Source organism: Gobius niger (genome assembly GCF_951799975.1).
Source record: "Gobius niger genome assembly, chromosome: 12".
Classification (NCBI taxonomy): domain Eukaryota; kingdom Metazoa; phylum Chordata; class Actinopteri; order Gobiiformes; family Gobiidae; genus Gobius; species Gobius niger.
Window position 1 is genome coordinate 16,923,746 of NC_136863.1, and position 22,509 is coordinate 16,946,254.

The following is a 22,509-nucleotide window of genomic DNA, read 5'->3' on the forward strand; positions in this document are numbered from 1 at the left end:
GCTAGTGTAAGCCTAAAAGATTACTGTAAAAAGATGCAAAGAGTGATGTCTGACAACAACAGTGGTGGAGAGGTGATAATGAAAATTATGCAACAAGCAGCACAAAACAAACAAGTAAAATGCACATGTACATGCTTTAACTTTATTTCATTGCTACAGTTACTGGGTATATTTTGGGAAAACTGCTGTTAACCAATGGCTAAAATATTTGTTCATTTACTAATGGGTGCATTAATCATTGCATTAAGTGTTCTAGTGCTAGCTTGCTGAGCAGATGGAAATCAGCTCCCAGAGTTAAAATATGGTTCAAACATCTTTTCTCTGGAACATTGCTTCCAAGACGTTTTGAAGCCTTGTGCCCCTGAGGATTTTTCAGACACTGAAACGTTGTCTGTGACTGCAGCTCATATCTAACAAAGAAAAACATTTTATTTCACATCTTAAAGTTTCAACATTAAGGCTGAAGAATGAAATACTAAAATATGTTCCCAGACAAAGACAATATTATGATCAAATATTTGATTTTACCCATTCATTTATTTATTTAAATTGTCAAACATAATGGTAATTTTCTCACTTTTTCACCTAATCCCTGAACCACTATCAGTAGTATTAAGCAATAAATATAATAACAAGATGAGTTTGTGAGCACTGCAGAGATCATTTATGGGGTGTTTCCACTGCCAGGCCCTACCCAGCCCAGTGCCTGGTCTACCCTGTTCCGCTGCCTTTTTGCAGCCATCCACAACAGATGTCAGGGTCAAACCGGTCTGCCCAGGTATAGATTTTGGGACCGATCTCCAGCTGTGGTCAAAGCGTGCTGAATTGTACTAATGTGATGTGAACAGACTGTTGGCTGCTACAAACGGGAGAGAACAGCCCTCACTAAAACAGGCAGGTCATACGTATATATTATTTCACATCATACCGCTGTTCTAAAAGGAGATTTTTCCGATATTAGCATTTATCTGCTGTTAGCTCAACTTTAGCTGCTGTTAGCAAAACATTTGCATATTGCGTACCTACATAATTCATATTTTAGCTATTGCATTTCTGTTTTATTTTCCTTGGCACCTCTGAATGATTCCATAACCCCCACCAGAGGGCAGCGCGTAGCTTGCATTCATAGTTCATCTTTTAGCTGCTTCTTTCCTCTAGTATGAGCCTTGGCACCTCTGAATAATTACATAAACCCCAAAAGGAGCATTTGTCCACATTGCTCTCACAAAAGTTTCCATCGCCATTCTGTTAATCCTTCAGCAATGTATATTCTAGCGTGTGCGCTCCGGCCAGGTAGCGCTGCCCATAAACACTGCGGTCCATTTGCTGTGGAAATGCTACACATGAAAAACAGTATTGTGTCGCATACAGCGGACAGGGTAGATTATTATTATTATTATTAACCTTTATTTAACCAGATGTGTATGACGTTGAAACAAGGCTTTTGGTCTCTATCAATTGTAGAACATGTGCAGATCTCAACAGTACCTCGAATAAGTTCTTGCTTTCTTTTCCTTTCTTTTGAGTCACACTAACAGACATTTCAACTTCAGAATAAAACCCTACATAAGACAAACAAGTGTATACAGTAGCCAAACTCTGCCAAGTCATATTGATCTGTGAAAGCATTTGTATAAGTGCATTAGCTCATTCACCATAAATAAAACTGTCATTTGGTTCACAAATCAAAAAGCCATAAAATACTGAACATTCTTCAAGTGCCCATAAGCGTTTATAAGCAAGACTTTCAACACAGATGAGTGATGGGATAATTACACTCATTATCCAACTGTGCATCCTATTTATACTGAACTGGCAACCTCTGGCACATTTGTGTATTCCTTTTCAAATAAAAAACATTAATTATCAGTCTAAATTGATTTGTGTCTTAATAGCTTTAAGACATTTTCCAGAATTATTGACCATATTGACTGTCTGCTTCCCTTTGAAAATGGGGCATAACTGAGTGTTGAAAATGAAGCGTGTTTTCCCATGCCTGTCCCATGGGAGGTCAGCTCCTCCACGTCTCATTTCAGAGCTGTTGCTGGGTGACTAACATTTAGTTAAGATGTCGGCCCCACTGTTATGCTCCGGTATTCACAGCCAGATCATATGATGCAACATGTTTATTACACAGAGAGAGGCTATTTTCAATCATTATGTCGAACAGTTTGAATAAATTGAATGACATTTATAAACACCAGCCACTGATGGTGTAAATGCATCACCCAAAATAGGTTGTTAGTTAACATCTGCATTCATTATCCATCCAGGGGTGCCAGGTTATTGAGACTATATACATCGTTTCTAATGTGTAAAATTGACGTTGGCATATGCGTTAATGTAAAGCAGTCAAACACACGACATGTTTCACACTGTCTCATAAATCATTTTGACTTCATATGATAAAGACCAGTAGCAAATAGGATACATTATGACAAGCTATAACAGCCTGAATGTCATTTTTATGTGGTTAAAAGCCTGTGTGTAAATGAGGTGTGATTTAATGCTGTCTCTAAAGGTCAGAACCACACAGTAGAGGCATGTAAATTAAAGCCACAGTATGTGCATTGTGGTAAATAGGTCAGTGTGTAGGGCAGAGAGGTGGCTTCAGGCTGGACTTGTCACTGAACAACTCCGAGCATTCAAACACACATCTCATGCCCCTGTGAACACATACATTACTGACTTCACTAAAAGCCTTACTGCCACCTGCCACCAACGACCAGACTGATAAACAACGCCATAAACTGTAATACGAGCTACTTTTATTTCTGTTAAAGGAAGGACACACAGACCAATGTGGATGGATCATGTGATAAGTGTCCTATGATTTCATTGGTCGGTTGGTCTGTTCTGCTCCACAGGCCATCACATAATAGGAAGTATGCATCAATCTTTAATGTGACATTTACCGCAGACACACAAACCACTGCATCAGGAGGAGCAGGAAAGTTTGCAGGGTGGCGAGCTGACTTTGTTGCAGTCAGACAATGGAGGGCTGACTTTTACTAATACTATTGTAAATCATCAAGCCCTAAAAGGAAGGTTCTCCAAGGGATTTTTTAAAGAAAAAAAAAAGAATGTATTTTTGCAGGCCTGGATATACTGAAGTGCAAAAGGGTGAATTGCATCCTGATTTTTTTTAGATTTTCACCCTTAGTTTTAGTTCACACAATGGATTTTTATGCACCCCAATGAAACATCAAACTCAGTTCCACCCTCAGTCAGTTTGTTCAGGACCCAGCGTTGTATTTTTGGGGTGTATGAGGACATTGCTCACTGGACAGACTAGAACTTTTTGGGGTTGTCAAACATTTTGTATTTGTTTTAAACCATGCGTACAACCAAATTTAAGTGAGGATGTACGATGTATGTGCTTTTATTGTTGGGATAGTTGTTTCTTTCACTAATTGTTGTTCGTGAAAGAAACAACTATCCCAATAATAAAAGCGCTCATACATCTTAAAACAGCATACAATGTACAATATCATGGAATAGTCTGTATTTCTGCATATTGGCTTTTCTTAGAACTAGTTAGTTAGTTCTTCTTAATTGGTCGTTATTTTAACCATGTGGTCAGTGATCTTAAGACGGGAATATTGTCAATTCCTTTAAAAAATCCCTTGGAGAACCTTCCTGTTAGGGCTTGATGATCTACAATAGTATTAGTAAAATTCAACACAGATACACATTTTGATACAGCAGGTGTAGTGTACACTGCGTTGAAATCGAGTGACTGAAATCAAGTTGGACAAATCCTGCTTCATTAATATGGCTCAATAAGGATGACTATCGATTAGGCCTATGAGCTGAAGCGAGCGGTGCACTGAAGCTTTCATTTGACCTTTTCCTGGATGAACATTATGAGCCAACACCTCATTAACATAAAACGTCCAGCCCATGTCGTTCACAGTGACATACACCACAGTAGACCACCCCTAATGCCCCTTACATGGCTCTGCGGCCATTCTTCTCCGTGTCAGTGGATGCAATTTCCTTGGATGTATGGAGCACAATTACACAGGGTCTACATGCACACCGAGGCACTTGAGAGGAATGACCATCATCCTTTGAGGCTTTCCGCCCACACACCAGCACTCAGCATAAATCACAGCTACAGCTTGCAATGGTGATTGACTGCATGCTGTAATAGCCAAAGTATGATTGCGTTTAGGAGATTGTACATAAATACCAGTGCGTTTGAGAGTCACATGTTTCTTTTAGAAGGGGATTAGGTCGGGGTGGCTAATGGTGTGTTTATCGATCAGGACTTAGCGCTCTGGACAGGTGTAGAGAATTGTACACATGCCCATCTCTGTGCTGACGCAGATACAGATAGTTGGTCTCCAGTGGCGGGCCATAAGTCTGTGATTGTCCACTGAACTATCCACAACCCCCACTCTGCGTAAACCATTTCCCAAACAATAATCAAGTCACGAACAGCAATGTGTCTTATCAGAATACTTCACATGGGTAAGATAATAAAGACTGGTAATGACTAGAAAAACTGTTAAATAGTAATTCTTCTTTGTCAAAATTTCTCATCATAATACTGTCTACAGCTAGACTTAAAAAAAAAGACCAAGATCCTTTTGCTGGGTTTTAGATGACATCAACATTCTTTGTATTAGAGATGGGGGCAGGAAAAAGAATACAATTTAAGTGCATTTTTCTCTTAACCCCCCGCCTTAACCGAGTGCTTTTTCTCCAGTTCAGCTTTACCCAAATCTAAAAGCTTCTCGACTGGACCTCACAGCCTATAGGCCAGTGAAACGCCTCATTTGAAAGCTAAGACCTACAAAACTGATTGTGACTTTTTGGCCACATTTTTTGATGCGCTTTTGTTAGTTTTTTATTGCATTTTTGTTACTTTTTCGTCAGGTTTTTGTCACGTTTTCGTCAAGTTTTAGTCATGCTTTCATCAATTTTTTGTCCGTTTTTTGTCACATTTTCGTCAAGTTTTCGTCAAGTGTACGTCACATTTTCGTCACATTATTCCCGCTCTTTTGACACTTTTTTGTTGCGTTTCCATCCACATTTATGTAATGTGCTCGGTTCAGGTGGGGATTAAGGGGATAAAGTAGTAGTAATAAAGATGATGTGTTTCATAATGTATGAATGTTATTATTGTATGCAAAGGCTCCAGCCTCCATCTGCTGGTGTGACATCCTCGTGTTCAAGAGTCTGAAAACAATAACTGAAACAAATGGATATGTCATTGATAGTAATTACATATTTATAATGGTTAGGAGATGTGCTAACTAACTACATCAGTTCATTCATAGCTGTTGTCATGGGTTTTGTATTTTGTGCAAGTAAATAGTAAATAAAGAGTGAAAGAATGTACTGGCAAATATGAAAAGTGTGCCAGATCTGTGGTGAGTGAGTGTTGTGTGTGAGATTATGAAGCAAATACATAAACACGTGCTAAAAAGTGAGTGGGCTGAAGTGTTACGTACTACTGCGCTGAGTCGTTGAGCTGGTACTCCCGGGCGCGGCTGAAACACTCCTGGATGCCCGAGTCGGCCCACAGGCGCATCATGGCGGACAGCAGCTCGGGAGAGTAAGGCTCTGTGTCCTCCATGCGACTGACCACATCACACACCATCTTTGCATCCGCCTGAAGACACAAAGCACAAGGGCACAGGGTTAGTGGATCAAGATCCACTCAGGTCTTTGCGTAGCTTACCATTATTATGCTAATTTGCCATGCTAATGATGTTGTAATGGTGTAATTGCTGCAAACATCATTATCATAGAGTCAGGACAGTGTATGGGGCAGCAATATGTACCGGTAATTGGATACAATATGGACAGCCATTGTACCTGGTTGTAAAATGTAAACAAGACTCTTAGGCCTGTCACAAAAACCTGTGTTGTTGTTGTTTTTTAAGTAGGCCTCATGTTTGCGATAAGGGTTGATGAATAACACAATTTTAAGTTTGATCAAATACAGGCCGGGAAATATTACAATAAAAAATATTTTTGATGAGGATTTTATGCCACTGAAACTGTAACCTTAGAAATCACTGTCAACTCAACCTTTGACCGAAACATACTTAAAGCAGTACTAAGTAACTCGTGCCCCTGAGGCATGTTGCGGTTTTTTACTCATTAATTGTCCGTGACAGTAAATACTACGCTGACAGAAAAGACAAAGGGAGAGAGGGATATTGTACATTCAATTACACAATGGTGCTATTTTTTTTTCACTCAAACTGTAAATTTTGGCTGTAAATATTGTTTAAGTGGCGCTAGCCCATAGTTAGCTTTGCCCGTCAGTTATTCTTTGTGATTCCATTACTGTATATTGGTGGCTCTGACCCGGAGGCAGGGAAGTTGCAATTGTGGTTTTCTGGCCAGAGACACCAGGGGGAGATGAAAGACCCCCCAATCACCCCATTAACACTTGTATTACCCCCAGAAGGACTTCGAAAAGGGTTTATTAAGGTAAACAAGTTACGTAGTACTGCTTTAAACAAAATGCTAGTGTTATATCTGTATTAATGTAGCAAAAACAAAGGATCATGAATGCATAAATGTTAATGTCAGGTAGCATATGGTGTTTTAAAACCTAACCTGCCCTCCTTATGAGCTGCTCAATTCAGTGCATAATGAATGTGCTGCTGGGTAAAGCCACACTGTGATGCGCAAACCATGCGAGGCTTCACTCTCCACTGTTTCACTGTGTAGATGCTAATCCCAGCCCCTCACACCCCACTTCTCCCAAACACTCTTATGCTTATTGATTTCTCCTCCAAGAACTAACATCCGGCAACACATGATCACTCGTGCTCTGTGTAAAACTGCCAGGACACCAACGCCCTGACCTTCCTGCTACTAACATTTTATTGGCTGTGCCTGTAACAACACAGCTCCACTGAATCATATCAAACGAAGTAGGGCATTATATAACATGGTCTCAGTCAAGAGACACAGATATGATACATTTGATTAACAGCAATGTTGACTGCAATGTTTTCATTACAGCCACAAGAACTTAAAGGGGTATTTCTGGATTTTTGACATAGGGCCTCATTTCCTAGTTATCCAGAGTGTTCTTGATTTCTGGAGATATATATATATATATATTTTAATTCATGCAGTCTTTATATTTGAAGAGTTTAGCGGTGCTAAGCTAGTGTTAGGCATGTCTATGGTAACTAGTAGTAAATCATCGGGTAGTCCTCCAAAGGTTGCCATATCTGATTTGTAGAAAGCTCCTTTGTGAATTCCACCTGTAGTAATGCCGGCTGCAGGTAAACAAACTACTGTAGATCCGGAAACCGAGCAGATCCCTCTACCGCTGCATATCTTGGCTCAGACTGTTTTTAATGCCGGCTACTAGTAGACATGGCCTAGCACTAGCCTAGTACCAGCCTAGCATCACTAAACTCTTCAAATATAAGGACTGCATGAATCAAAAAGCAAAACAAAAAACACTCTGGATAACTAGGAAATGAGGTCCTATGTCAAAAAGCCCGAAATATCCCTTTAAGCATCTCTAATGTTTCTCTTTCTAGCTTTTAATGAAACCTATGCTGATACAACTTGTAAAACTGAAAAATTCTGCACAATAAGAGTCCCACCAACTTACTATAGTATGCCATTGGCATCTGTAAAAATGACTTTTTCCTGTTATGGCAGCCATTTTGTAAACTTTGTAAACTCACCATCCAAAAGATGGAACTGCTATGACAACGAACCACACATTTCATCACTTTGTTTGGACCCAAGGAACCCACTGTTCATATGGGACCTTGGTGCGCATAATAAACGGTCCTTGTATGCCTTACATTAAACATCGTACTCATCAATATAACTCTAGTTTCCACTGTGGTGTTTGCAACAGAAGCTACACCTGTGTATCATCACCATTAACAACACGTTCTATTTTGGTCCAGAAGAATTAGAGTTGTTATTCTTCACCAGCGTAATTTCAACCCCCATATTATGATAGGATATTAGAGGATGGAGAGGTCGAGTGAAATCACAGCTCAAAATGTAACTGAGAAATTAACCGTGCACAAAGCAATCAGGAAAAGATCACAGCAGATTGCACCACTTTGGAGGTTTGACAGTGAGCTTATGCTGCTGGTGCCCAAACTGATTAAACCTCAGCCAGCTTGACACACACACACACACCCGGGAGTGCCCTGGTACATCTCTACTACAGGATCAACGCCCACTCATTTAGTCTTAGAATTTCCAGAGAGTCCAACAAAGAAATAAAAACAAAGAATATAATGATGCTGAAAGCACTGGGATGGTGGATGATGCTTGCAGGTGAAATACTGAGTGTTGCAATACAATACCTAGGAATTTTGAACCCATACAGTATTTCAGCCCCTTGCATGCACAATTGTTCCGCTATGACCCCAATTATTCTGCCTTTTTTTTTTTACGTCTCACCCATTCTTTTCAACAGACCTGACCTGAGCTATAGCAAGTTTACAATTTAAAACCCCGTTCCTGAAAAGTACACCTTGTTCTTATTTTTAGCGGGCACAGAAATAGCTTGTCAAACCAATGCAGTAAGAGTGAGTGCCATGTCACGCAGCGCTGTACATGTGGAAGTCTGAGCATGTTTTGTGCAACTTCAAGATCGTAGTAATGCTCGCCGCAGATGATTGTGAAATAAACCTTTGACATTGCGGACATCTTCTCAATGTGTTTCCCACAACAGAGATTTGGCTCATGGCTAAGTATTACCACTAACTGCACCTCAGTGACCTCTTCAAGCTTTTTCTCAGAGCTATAAGTGTCCAATGTCATCATGTCTCTGTCCATCCACACCAGATCCTGCAGCACATAAAACAATCTAGTGTTTTTTCTTTGGTATCTGATAGTGGCATCATGCTCTGTGTGTTCATTTATGTTCAACCAAGAAATAGCAGGCTTTGGATCACATTTCACAGACTTATGCTCCTTGAAAGATTTGTAACATTTGTTTTCAACTCTGTCACCATTAGGGCTGCACAAAAAACCAAAACACCAACTGACAGGCACAACAATTGCAACTTCAAGAATTACATGCATTTTAGAATATGTTTGTAGAGGGTTAGCAATAAATGTACACAATGAGACCCAATGGGGACAGGATATTTACTTGTTTGCAAAAGATAACGTACAGCCTACGCTATCTTTACACTGATACACGGTCAATTAGGTTTCTTCACGGGGATATCAGCTATTCCTCACTGAGATCAAAATTAAGCCTTGTCCCATTGGGTTAGTGCATAGTATAGTTGATGATGCCGGCCGTCCAGAATGAAAGAATGTGTGCTGCTGCTGCTGACGGTGGCTAATGACAGACTGGCTCCCTGTTTGCTGGCTCCACACTCTCGCCCGGACATTGAATAGGCAATCAGCGCACCATCATCACTGTTATCATCTGGATCAGCCTTTTCCTTCATCTGCTCCTCCCTTTCCATGTGCTCCTTTGCAGTAGTCACTACCGCAACTCTTTCCCCTCAATAGCCAATCATCCCACTCATACTGCCCGCCTTCTTGTTTCCATTGTAGTCGATCTATAACCAATCACACCGGAGCTGTTACAACTTTTCACAATGAATTGCCTCAATAAAAGGAACACAAACAGGACTTGAGTTATGTGAAAGTGTAAATACGGCAATCACAGAGACATTGAAAGTACATTTCATGGGCAAGCCGCTGATGAATTATAAAAAAAAATAGCACCTGCAGTCAGGTTTATAAAACACTTTGGAAAGAAACCCTTCATTATGCATCTTAATCTTAATTCTTCAGTGCTGTGATTGAGATGAGCAGGTTAGACCTCACTATATCTGTGAAAGATGCAAAAGCACATGACAAGATGCAATTGCCAGAATCTCGATTAGTATTATCTAGCTAAAGGTTTCAAGAGAATCTACTGAGCATGTTTTGGTTTGATCGGGAAACAAAAGTGCCCTGAGGAGACCCACCATGGTGAGTTCACTGCAAGAAGGTCCTGCAGATCATGCCCATGGGCTATATCAATTTAAAAAAAAAACATTTACGTGATTAGCCATTGCAGAGATATCGTAGTGGGCATGTCCATACGGTCTTTTTCAAAACACTTGTGCCCTCCATCTGTCATCTGGTGCAAGGCGACGCTCTCACTCTAGGGGATTTGATTGGATGTAAATGCATTTGAGCCTTGTTCCAGTTTCTCCTGTCAACAGTTACAGACTGGCAGACTACGTGAACGACAAATGGAGCCCCAAGAAGCATGTATCGCATGTGGACAGGAGTGAGTTGCACTCTGGGCAGAGGGCCACAGACACACTTTAAAGGCACAGCTGAGGGTATCGAGGAAGGGTCAGAAAGCTTTTGAGGTAATGGGTTGGAAAGACAATGGACAATCGTCTCCTATCTTTGAAGTTGAAGTTTCCAAGGAACAAAGGTGTCACCTACGGCTGCAACTAACGATTATTTTGCAATCGATTAATCTATTGGTTATTTTTACGATTGATCGATCGCTTGGCTGTGAATGGTGTCAGAAAAAAAAAAAAAATCTATTTTTTTTTATCACATAAAGCTAAAGTGGTGCAGCTGCTTGAGGATGTGGTGATGGAGTAAACTTAAAGTAAATGTTTGTAGGAGGTTCTTAGCGCTAATTCTGCTTTCTGATTGGATGAGACACAGACAGATATTCATGAAATTTACAATGTACAAAACACTACAGACCCTATGAACTATGAAAAACATCAAAAATACTACATTTTTCATTCATTTAATTTTTGCTGTATTTGAGTTTGTGAACCAGAAAACGATTGATCGATTACTAAAATAGTTGTCGACTATTTCAAGAATCGATTAGTCGTCGATGAATCGATTAGTTGTTTCAGCCCTAGTGTCACTGTCAGAAACAAACAGCAGTTGTATGCACAGAAATCTACATAGCAGTGTGATGTTTAATTAGGCAACAGTGCTTGCCACGTGCTGCAATAACCCAGTTACTGCAAGACGCCATTTGCATAAGCACCATCTCCCCTCTGCACATCATCGCTAAGCAGCTTCAACTCTGCACTGGATTCATCCCAAAACCTATTCGGTAGCACACCTTGCATTTGGTTAGATGCCTTCTTCCAGGCAGATGCAAGATTTAAAAAAAAAAAACTTTGTTGTCTAATAATGTTCAATAAGGCTCCAGACAAAGAATGCTGACAAAGGCAAGAAGTTAACTACAGTGTGCGCAATCGCAGTTAACTGGTATTTACAGGACGTTTTGTTAAACAATCATGTACAAGCGAAATCAGCACATACACTGCGTTCCAAATTATTATGCAAATTGTATTTTTGTGTCAAAAAGGTAAAAAAAAATTAAAAAATAATGAAACTTGTGGATGGTATCGTGTCTCGGGGCTCTATGAATCACTGACATTAATCTCAGAGACCTGGGATGAGTAGTTTTCAGGTTAAGCCCAGATACGGGAAAAACAACTGAAAAAGGATGTTCCACTTTATTATGCAGATCATCATTTTCAAGCAATATGGGAAAGAAAAAGGGTCTGTCTGCTGATGAAAAGCTTGAAATAGTTGAATGCCTTGGTCTAGGTATGAAAACCTTCGAAATTTCATGAAAGATTAAGCGTAATCATCGTACTGATAAGAGATTTGTGGATGATTCAGACACACTCGGGTTTATGCAGATAAAGGCACAATATGTACGGTTTCTGCCAGACAAACACATCAGATTAGGAGAACAGATGCTACAAAGCAGCATACAGGTATTTGAAGCTGCTGGTGCCTCTGGAGTCTCCCTAACATCAAGGTGTAGGACCCTCCAGAGGCTGCAGTTGTGCATAAACCTTCTATCCGGGCCTCCCCTAAACTTTTAATTGAACGCTGATGAACAGAAACGGCTGCAGTGGCTCAGAAATACATGAGGACTCATTTTCAAACAGTCTTGTTCACTGATGAGTGTTGTGTAACCCTGGATGGTCAAATCAGTGGAGTAGTGGATGGTTGGTGAATGGCCACAATGTCCCAACAAGGCTGTGACGTCAGTAAAGAGGGGGCGGAGTCATGTTTTGGGTCAGAGTCATGGTGAGAGAGCTGGTCGGTCCCTTTAGGCCCTTTTGGGCTCCTGAAGGTGTGAAAATGACCTTTGAAAAATATGTGAAGTTTCTGACTGACAACTGTCTTCTATGCTACAAAAAGAAGAGCTGTGCTTTCCCGAACAAAATCCTCTTCATGCATGACAACGCACCATGTCCTGCTGTAAAGAATACCTCTGTATCACTGGCTGCTATGGGCATAAAAGGAGAGAAACTCATGATGTGGACCCCATCCTCCCCTGACCTCAACCCTATTGAGAACCTTTGGAGCCTCAACAAAAAAAACTTCTATGATGGTGGGAGGCAGTTTTCATCCAAACAGCAGCTCTGGGAGGCTATTCTAACATCCTGCAAAGAAATCCAAGCAGAAACTGTCCAAAAACTCACAAGTGTAATGGATTTAAGAATTTTGAAGCTGCTATCACACAAGGGCTCCTATGGTCAAATATAACTTGACCTGTTAATATTTTTTTGATTGAAATAGCTTTTGATTTCAGTAAATATGACCTCCTGATGCTGCAAAGTCAACAAATGACCATTTTCAGTTAATTACAAGCTTTAAAATGTATTGAAACGATGAGTTGCATAATAACTTGGAACAGTGGATTTTGAGGTTTTTACTATATTTATTTTTGAAAAAAAATACCGTTATCACTAGGAATTTTTTTCCACCACATTTAATTGATCCTCTACCAGGTAAAGACTTGAAAATTATGCTGACTCTTATTTGAGTTGACAATTTAGAAAATCTTAGAAAAATGTCATTTGCATAATAATTTGGAACGCAGTGTACGGGGCTATATCCGTCTTGCTTTGCATCTTTGCCGAGGGATGCTGACATTTCAGTCATGGCTGTATTTATCAGCAATATTAATCACCTAACATAATCCACTAACTTTTAATTATTCTTTTACAAGGCTGACTAATTAATTGCCATCTGCAACAACTGGTGCGTGACATGTTGAGGCTTAAAGTACAGCAAGTTCATTTAATTGGAAATCAACATGATGAACATGATGCTTCCTGAGTGATATGATTCGTTCAATCTTTTTGACGAACTTCCAATAGACCACTACGCCAATGCAACATTTATAAATACTGGTGTATGAATAGTTAAGTAAATAATAATCACTGCGTAGTGTAATCTAAATATTTCTTAAAAACTCATTATGCAGCAGTGTGAGATCAACATGTAAATGATGGATTTGAGTTACTTCAAGAATATATGGGAATTTTCAAACATACTTTTCAAACTATTGTTACTCTGTCTTTATAAAGACGTTCTTCTGCATAGATTCTTTCAAATGTATAAAAGAAGTTCTGCTATTTCACTATTTTGTTATGAATACGATAAATGTATCTGATGATGTTAGATTCAAAACAGATCATGTTGATGTTGACCAAAGCCATGATGGTCATTTGTCAAATGGACCAGGTAAAAAACAACTTAGGACCATGTGTGTACTTGTGTGTACTTGTCTTTGACGTCAGAGACCCTCTTGGCCAATCAGATGCAGAGCTGAAAAACCATGACTGGCATTCTTTATCAACAATCTGCTCACGCTCCTCTCACACTGCTCCACCGCTGCCTCCAACCTTTAGCTCTTCTATTTTTGGCCTGTCTTTCGATCACGTCCTGTCAGCTCCCCGCCGTCCGCCCGTCGGTCTGTGGTGCCCGTGCAGATGTCTCTTGGCGATGCCAGCTAACATCTCCGTGGCAACACTACCCGCACCTCTGCCACACGTTTCCCTTCCACTTCATTAGCATCTCTATCCTCTCCTCCACTGTTGTCTGCTGGCACGCCCCACCCTCCTCTCCCCGCTCGCTCACTCCTCCGCATCACATGACTCGCAGCAGCAGTTGCCATGGTGACCAGGCTCATTTCCCAGGAATCTTTTTCCAGTTATCAGCCTCTTTCTTTTACCCCATCCCATGCTTCTTTGGTCCCTTCCTTTAATTTAGCCATCCTTTACCTCCACTGTTCCTCTACTCTTTACAAGGTGAGTAAACAAAAGTCACCAAACTGTTTTCTCAACTGCGGTACTGCTCGGTATTCCTGACCAAGATCTTGGCTCATGCTCTAAATATGAGCAACCAGGCACTACACTGCAGTTGCCCACACTCCTGACAGATTGCCCTGTGACACTGGTTGAAGGATAGGACAAATTAAGAGAACAATTTACACTAAGTGAACCACAAAAAGTCTACAAAAAAGTACATTATTGATAAAGCATTGATACAGCATTGCTGGAGTTAAATACTGAACAACTTAAAATAGGCTTTACTGTGGCTTGGCTCTTTGCTCATTCAGTGCATAAGTCACATGCCTGCTAAAAAACAAGATCACAAGTATGTCGAGAGGAAAGTCTGTGATAAATAGAACAAATCCCTTTTTTATACAGTAGAGCTCTAACAAACGGTTTCATTTTCTGGCTCCACTCCTCACTCCATGATTTTACAGATACAAATATTAGATTTCTGGCTGGTTGAAACAACCGCATTCTCCACACTATCTCCACCTCCCCTCTACCTCCCTGCTCTGTCTGTTGCACTTGCTGAATAATGGAAGTGATGAAATATTTAATTGTTGTTCTGGCCTCCTGCAGACTGCCCCAGTGGATCTCTAACACAGACACACAGATGGCAGGGGCGAGGCTGAGGTCTACGGTGTGCCACGGCGGTGCTTCCGGCTATACCGGCAGGATGTCCAGCAACCACACCCAGATTCACCACACCCAGCTTCGCCACACACAGCGACCCCTCTGCAAAAACGCACACTGCTCCAGCTAGCAATACTATTTGTAAAGCAATGTGATGTATTCGGTCTAATGCTAAAGTCTGTCTTTTCCTATCCGCACACAGATGTTTGTCACAGGAGTGGTTAATGGGGGTGAACGGTTTACCCATGGACACAAGTGAGCTCAGGCTGAATATACGAACTGGTGACCCCATGCATTTACAGCCTTCCATTAGTCCTATTAGTGTTACCTTTGAGTCAGCAGCAACTAAACATTGAGGCATTTGGCCTGTGTACAGCTGTGGAGATGATCATCGGCTTCTTCGTGTTTGTTTCATGCAAAACAGCAATGAAGCCATTTACTATATTCTTGGGAAATGGACATAACTTAAACAGAACTTTATTCCTCTATATATAATTAACAAACAGTGTATGCTAGCCTGGCTCCAATAGATGACATAAATCCACTGCTGCCTACACCCGCACACTCCAGCCGGGCCTCCATCTGTCTCTGTCAACAACCATTCTTAAAACAGGCCTACAGCTGCCACTTCCACCTCCTCCACACGAGGCATCTCTGCACCTGAGCTGCTCTGGCGTTTCTTATTCACGATCATACTTTTGGATCTGGCAACTCACTCAGTATGTCACTTTACACTGCTCAAAACTCCCCCCACACAATAAGCCAAAGAAGCACTGGATCACAAAAAGAGAACAAAATGTGAATTTAATATGTGCAGAGCTTTTGCTAGTCGGAATGGGAATAAGAAGTGTCAAAAGAGTGAGTAATACTATTCATGTATTCCTAGTTTATTAAAAACTAAATTAAAATCAACAGACAATTAATGTTCAAAAAATCTTTCTGTAAATGAGACACCCAGGAAGTGCCCATAAGCATACATTTCAGATTTCTATTATATAACAAAACAATCCAAAACATCTACCCATCTACTTTATTCATTTCCATTTCATAGGGGTGTAACAGTTCAGCAGTGCATCACAGTGCAAGTGTGATACACATACGCCTGCCACGATATATTTTTTTTGAGGACGATATATCGTCTCAGAAAATATCGCGATAAACGATAACAAATACTGTATGCAATAAAAAGAAAACTGTAAGCAACTATTGCAACTGAAATGTATTGAACTTTTGGCATTCAATATCAACACCTCATACCAAACAAAGTGCAAACTAGACGGGTCGAAATATTCTAGGACATTCTATGTGTGCATCTCAACCTTTTTACAGAATTTATCACTCACCACTCTCACCAGGTTCTGTGTTTGAACTAGGCGTGTCATGATTTTTTAAATAGTCAATAACACTAATATTGCTATTTCATCTACATTGTTCTAGTTAAATATTTCCTTACAACTCACTTCTGAGTTAGATTAAACCTTGTCACAGTAAAATGTATATTAAATGTATGGATTCAGATGTATTACTACAGTAGCCATATGTACACATGGCTGTCGGAGTGAAGCAGCTTGTTGACTCTTCGTCAAACCGCTGCAGCATTTCTCTGGCTTTTGAACAGTGCGGGACAGTAACATGTAGACCTAAGTATGGAGTAAAGTCATCAGGACTAGCCCGCTTGTATTTGGATAGTGGCTAAAGCGGTCGGGTTCCTCTCACTAACAGTAGCTCTGATTAGCTCCGGTGGTTTCGCTTCGTTCTCACGTTGGACATACCTGCAGTTGCATTCATATTGTTATTCTCTCCGTGATGAGTTCCTTTGGCTGGAATTCCAAGTGTTTTCACACGAGTCCCTCTTGCTCCGCGATAAAGTTCACAGAAAGTGTCGTAATCAGCGACGCTCTGTAGTAGCACGGCACTTTGTTTACACCCCGCCTCTCTCCAAAAGCAGCGCAGATCTCTAAATGATCTGGATACATGCGGGGATACGGCTGATGTGCTCAATGCTGTCTTTACGCACAGGGGGACGGGTTCGATGGATACTCCGCGCACTCAACGCTGTGATGGCTTCATTCTTCTGTTTACTTTAAGCACACGCAGCACGTGCATTTATCGTGCATTCATCGAGACTGAAAATGTTATCGTCCTTCATTTTACTTATCGAGCGATAAGTCGATATAGTAATTTTTGTGGCAGGCCTAGATACACATAATAAGTTGGTCAATAAAATTGCCTAAATGTTCATTATTAGGCAGTTTTTATATCTCAGAATAAGATTGGGAATGCTTTCCAATTCTTCAAAGCTGCTTTATGATAAATTGTGCCCCTGGACACACAGCAAAACAAAATAGAACACAAGATTGCAGTGTTCTAGCGCATCTGCAGGAGACCCAATTACAAAGCCATGTGTTCATGTGTTTATGGAGGATGTAACTTTGCAGGTCCTGAGCGTCTGCAGCCTTCAGTTTAGTGGTAAGTGATGATAACACAGATGCGCTCTGCTTGGGTGTGCACATACACACGCATGGCACACGCCATGAAGCTTACAGTATATAGGCTAAAACTTGCACCGTCACTTTGGTACGATGCTTATTGTCAAGTTTTTAACACCGTGGTGCATTGTCATACACCATTTCCTAAACACTACAGTATTCATGTTTCAATAATAACAACATCAAGATTTATACGACAAAATAAAGGGCTAATGAAATATAAAAAGGTCATATAATCCTGCCAGCCAAGCGACCTGCATCTTTCTGCAGTAATTCTACTACATGTTTGTGTAATTTTGTCTGAAATTTAGTTCACATACTATATTAAACATAATACAAGCATTGTGGCAGCACTGATATTCAGAAGCTTGAACGTATGAAAAAAGAGGAAAAGAAAGAGCATTAAAATTAGCCCATGATGTAACACATATTTCTTTCTTTTTTAATATCTGTAATTTTTCAAGATGGCTAGACTCAAAACGTCTAGTTACTCAAATGCTCGTACTGTGCCTTTTTCCACATGGGTACTTTTGTTTTTTTAATCCAAGTTTTCAAATCAGAAATGTCCCACTAACACCTTCACCTTTCTAATAGCAGTAATAGCCCTGCGTGGAAACATCACGGTACCTAAAAGTATCAACGTGGCAATTAAGGCAATTAGAAACAAAACACACCCCTAATTGATTTCAAGGTAATATGATTTTAATCACAATCTTAACCCAGTAAATTATCAGGGAACATGGCGCGTATTTTTAGCAGTTCAGTATTTAAACGAGGCTCCAAATAACTGTAGTTAGTTACCATGCCATTTCCCTCCCAGAACCATGCTATTAATGTGCTGGAAAGTAAAGTGCGACCGATTCTTCTATCAAGCTTTGCACTGAATCTAGTTTCAATGCATTAATAACAGAAGGTCACACACACAAATCCAAAGTGACCAATCAAAAGACTGTATTTGACTAATTTAGTTCCCTCAAACGAGCAGAAAATATCAACAAGCCATCTCCACCAATTGCTAGGTACTTCACAACTTTTCAATATATTTGTTTGAATAGGCTCCCACAGTATCATTACCTTTCTTTTTGGATTGGCATCTCCGTCATTCTCCGCCTTCTCACACTTCTCACATCTATATTTAGCTGGAGCAGGGAGATGTCACCCATGCTCGTCCCTGGCACACCTTATGCTCCGAGTCTCAACACACACTGCCTTCAACAAACACATGCCCGCCATAAAGGCTCCTTGATTACGGTCAGAGTGGACGGTTATAGAGCTGAAATCAAAGGAGACTGCACTCCTGCACTTTTAACACTCTTTACAAAGGAGTCTCGAATTCCCCCCCACTGCCCCGCTCGGATCACAAGGAAAGTTATATAAAGCCAGAGAAGAGATGCAATGTTTTCGAGAACTTCTTAACTTGGCTGCTACTCTATGCCATTATTAGAGTTTGAGATTGAATCGTAGAAATCCGCCATTTTAGGTGGAAAACATTCCTCATAGACTAACTTACGTTTAAAAAGTTCCATTGGTTTATAATGGAATACAAATCTTTTTCAAGAATAGAAAAAAAATGCATATAATTTGAAAAGCATGTGAACTGATAAAGATCGTCATTGGGGGATGCCAGGTCATGATTTCCTTTTAGAGCCACTAGTGATTGAGAACTTGTTTTCTGAGATCTGACACCACTCACAACATAAAGAATCAGACAGAGAACATTCCAGTGACCCAACTGGGAAGCAAGGCTTTCAGCGGTCCGAGAAAGCAGATGTCAGTTAGAGAATGTCCAGAATAATCCAGCTTACTGAATGCAGGAACGGCATTTCAACCAAGTTGCCTTAATATGATGTGCCACATTGTCATTATCAATAGATGAAGTGTCAAGTCAACACAAGTCTCAATATGACACGAGCCCCAGATAGATTAGCCAGACAGGACCTGATGAAGATGTTTTGGAGATGCTGCAAGGCACTTCCTCTGAGAAACCAATATCTTACTTTGGGGGAAAATGTATGACGCATTGGAAACACTTTTATCTCCCAGTTGCCCCAGGAGCATGGGGGAACTATTGAAGCAATAGGAAGATACAGCTCAAGAAAGAATAGTAAGATAACAAAGTACAACATGCAAGGATGTACCTGTTAGTAAGCCTTTTTGGTGATATGTACCCATATGGAGCTAAAGTTTGTTACAGAAATGTATATTGCATTAATCCTGCACAATATAAGATAGAAAGGTAACTGTCTTGAATATTGCAAAAACAATATTTTTTTTTTTACATCTTATTAAAATTTAATTGTGTCCAACCATGACTAAAAAAAATACTATATCAGCACTGTAACATAGGAACAATTTTAGCAACGCGTCCTTTTTATTGTACAAATATGCAGTATTTTGCATGTTTGTTAAGGTCTACATAGAAGTCTGTTTTCCTTCTCCAACAAATGTCTTTCAGTGTGACTTTGCTCAGCTAAACATTTATGTAACATGGCTAAGAGGAGTCAGGAGTCAGATCCACCATGTTAGTTAAGATGTGTGTACAGTACCTCCTCTATACAAAGCACATATTCCTCCATTTTGAAATACTATAACCTCACATGTGACACTAAATGGAAGTTCTTTCAGCGAGTTGGCATTGTAAAATTGCATAGGAGAATAGGAGGGGGAAGGGAAGAGTAAATAAATGTATGAAAATGGGGGATTTGGGGCCCCTGCCTCTGAAGCGAAAGCATGTAAATAGACGTGGCCAAAGGAGGACATCCAATGGGTGCAGAGATGGCTCGTCAGGTGACCTCCAGGCTGCGAGCTCTGTGGAGATGGCCAGCTAGTCTAGTTGCTATGGTAACTGTTTGGTATCCTAGAGACTGGCAAAAGGGGGCTTACAGAAAACTGAATGGTGCGAGTCCCTGAGAGAGAGCCCATCACAGAAGCTTGGATTCTGAACTGGCACAGGAACCGCACAGAGGCCACTGCGGATAAGCACAGTGGGGTTACATTATCATCCTATTTTCCCTGCAACGTGGAAAGCGCAGCGCAGAAAGAGCTCGAGTCGGGCCTGATTCTCCCTTGAACTATAAATATGACACATAAGCATTCTTGATGAGCTCAGCCTAGAAATGCAGTGTGTAGGTCTGTGTGAAACAGTGAGCGCCACAGACCGGGAGTGAATACTGGTCTGTTTCATCCCCGAACATAATGTACTCTATTCTGAAAGTATAATAGTGGAGCCGCTTTGATGGAAAGCTTTTAGTGATGGATGATCCTTTCTCTACACATGACACACATTGGTGCAAAAAGGCAGGTCAAGTCGGTGGTGCAAAAAACAATGAGCAACAATCACTGCTACATCTCAGATTCATCTCATATTTTAAAAGTATAGATATGAAGGCGAATTGGTACAGACAATAGTGTTGTAATTTCACCAGAGAGGCGTTGTGTGGTGATTATAGTATCAAAAAAAATAATCTAAATATTAAAAAAAGAAACATTTTGTAGTATACTGTATACTCTTACAGCAAAAAAAATGTCACTACAACTGTGGCCGAACTGCCTTACAGAACTAAGTAACTTGTTAACCTTAATAAATCCTTTCCGTAGTCCCTCTGGGTAATACAAGTGTTAATGGGATGATTGGGGGGTCTTTCTTCTCCCCCTGGTGTCTCTGTCCCGAAAACCACCTTTGCAACTTTCCTGCCTACAGGTTGGAGTCACCAATACACACTAATGGAATCATGAAGAAGATGCTAACGGGCAAAGCTAACTGCGGGCTAGCAACACTTTAGCAGTATTTACAGCCAAGTTTGAGTGAAAAAAATGATCTCCATTGTGTAATTGGATGTACAATATCCCTCCCTCCCTTTGTCTTTTCTGTCAGTGTAGTAGTTACTCTCACGGAGTAAAAAAAAAACATGCTACGACACCTGCAGTGGCGCTTATGGCCTCTAGGGGCATGTATTACTTAGTTCTGCTTTAAGATGCATAATGAGGCTTGTGATGGGGCTTTGGAAGAGAGAGGGAGTCCCCAACAATACGTTTTCAAAATGTTTGTTAAAGACTGTTCTTGCAGCTGTGGATAAATCAACATTACAGCTGTTCAGTAAAATACATACTTGATTTGCACATGTTTATCTTAATCCGGGGAGTTACAGGCCAAAGTGGCAACCCAAAGTGTGGACATGTCATGACCAGGTTGCAGATAACAGCATGTCTGCCCACGTACTGCCCAAGCTGCATGTGTAGAAGTCACAGAAATCCTGGCACTGGTCTGAACGATCATCCTAGCGTGATAACCCAGGCCAGCGATGGTATGTGTGTGTGTGTGTGCGGAGAGAAAAACCCTATGGGCAGAGCTTTCCGCGGCACAAGACGAGAGAAATGTGAGATGTGCTAGTTGCTTGGCTGGCTTTAACAGCACTGACACACAGCATCCCCCACCATCCCTTTGCCCATTTCCCTCCGTCTCTTCTCTCTCCGCTCTCCACTATGCCCATTACTGCAGTCTATTCAAGCTGCGTCCCATCCAGCCCGCTCTGCCTGGAAGAATAGTGAGCAGGAGAGGCACAACTTGTGGGACGAAGGGGCCGGGGCCTATTACTGTATGCATGACGGAGCGCATACAGGCCACACTATGGCACTGAAGCGCTCACAAAGAACACATCAGAGAGGACACACATTAAGATTTGCTCTCTTTTTCTGTCCTACAGCACTTCCTGTGTGAGTCACTATCTAAAGCAGCGGCCCTTCGCGCTTTCCCCCCTCCATCCTTCACTTGTGCTGAGGTCTCAAGGACAACTGTAAACGCACAAGAAGTAAACACGACAAAACAATGCAGGGTTCCAACTTGACACTTGAAACCAGTTTTGAAACCATAGTGCAAAAATTCAGTATAAAGGTACTTTGAAATAGTTTTAGTTCCTTTCTTCTTTACCAAGCCTCTAATCACAATAGTATAAATTAGTTTGTATCATTCACGTTTCACAGCTACTTCTTCAAAAGATCTGTCTAAGAATTGTACTTCCACTTTTCTTGAAAGGTCTAATTTAGAAAAGACAACAAAGACTCAATACCTTTGTAACTGCATTAGATACACGTTGTGATTTTTCATCTAATTTTGAGTGCAATTAATTTTTTCTTAATTTAAGTGTAAACAGGTTTCTTGAAATTAGTTATTCAACTCAAGGATAGATTTACAAGAGGAAACACTCGATTTCACAGTGGATCTAAGTGTTAAACATAATTTAAGCAGCAGCTATCTCTCAACAGGGCTTATGATGAGCTTAGCATTGAGAGTTGAT

General features: G+C 40.6%; 1 protein-coding gene across 2 annotated transcripts in view; it reads right to left on the reverse strand.

The window, feature by feature from the left end:
• Window positions 1-22,509, reverse strand: part of LOC306971140 (guanine nucleotide-binding protein G(o) subunit alpha) — an 84,952-nt gene that overhangs the window by 21,717 nt on the left and 40,726 nt on the right. For both annotated transcript variants that reach the window (XM_079567297.1, XM_079567298.1), the window contains exon 4: window positions 5,463-5,623. In XM_079567297.1, the coding sequence (XP_079423423.1) occupies window positions 5,463-5,623 (161 nt within the window). The remainder of the gene's footprint in view (window positions 1-5,462; window positions 5,624-22,509) is intronic.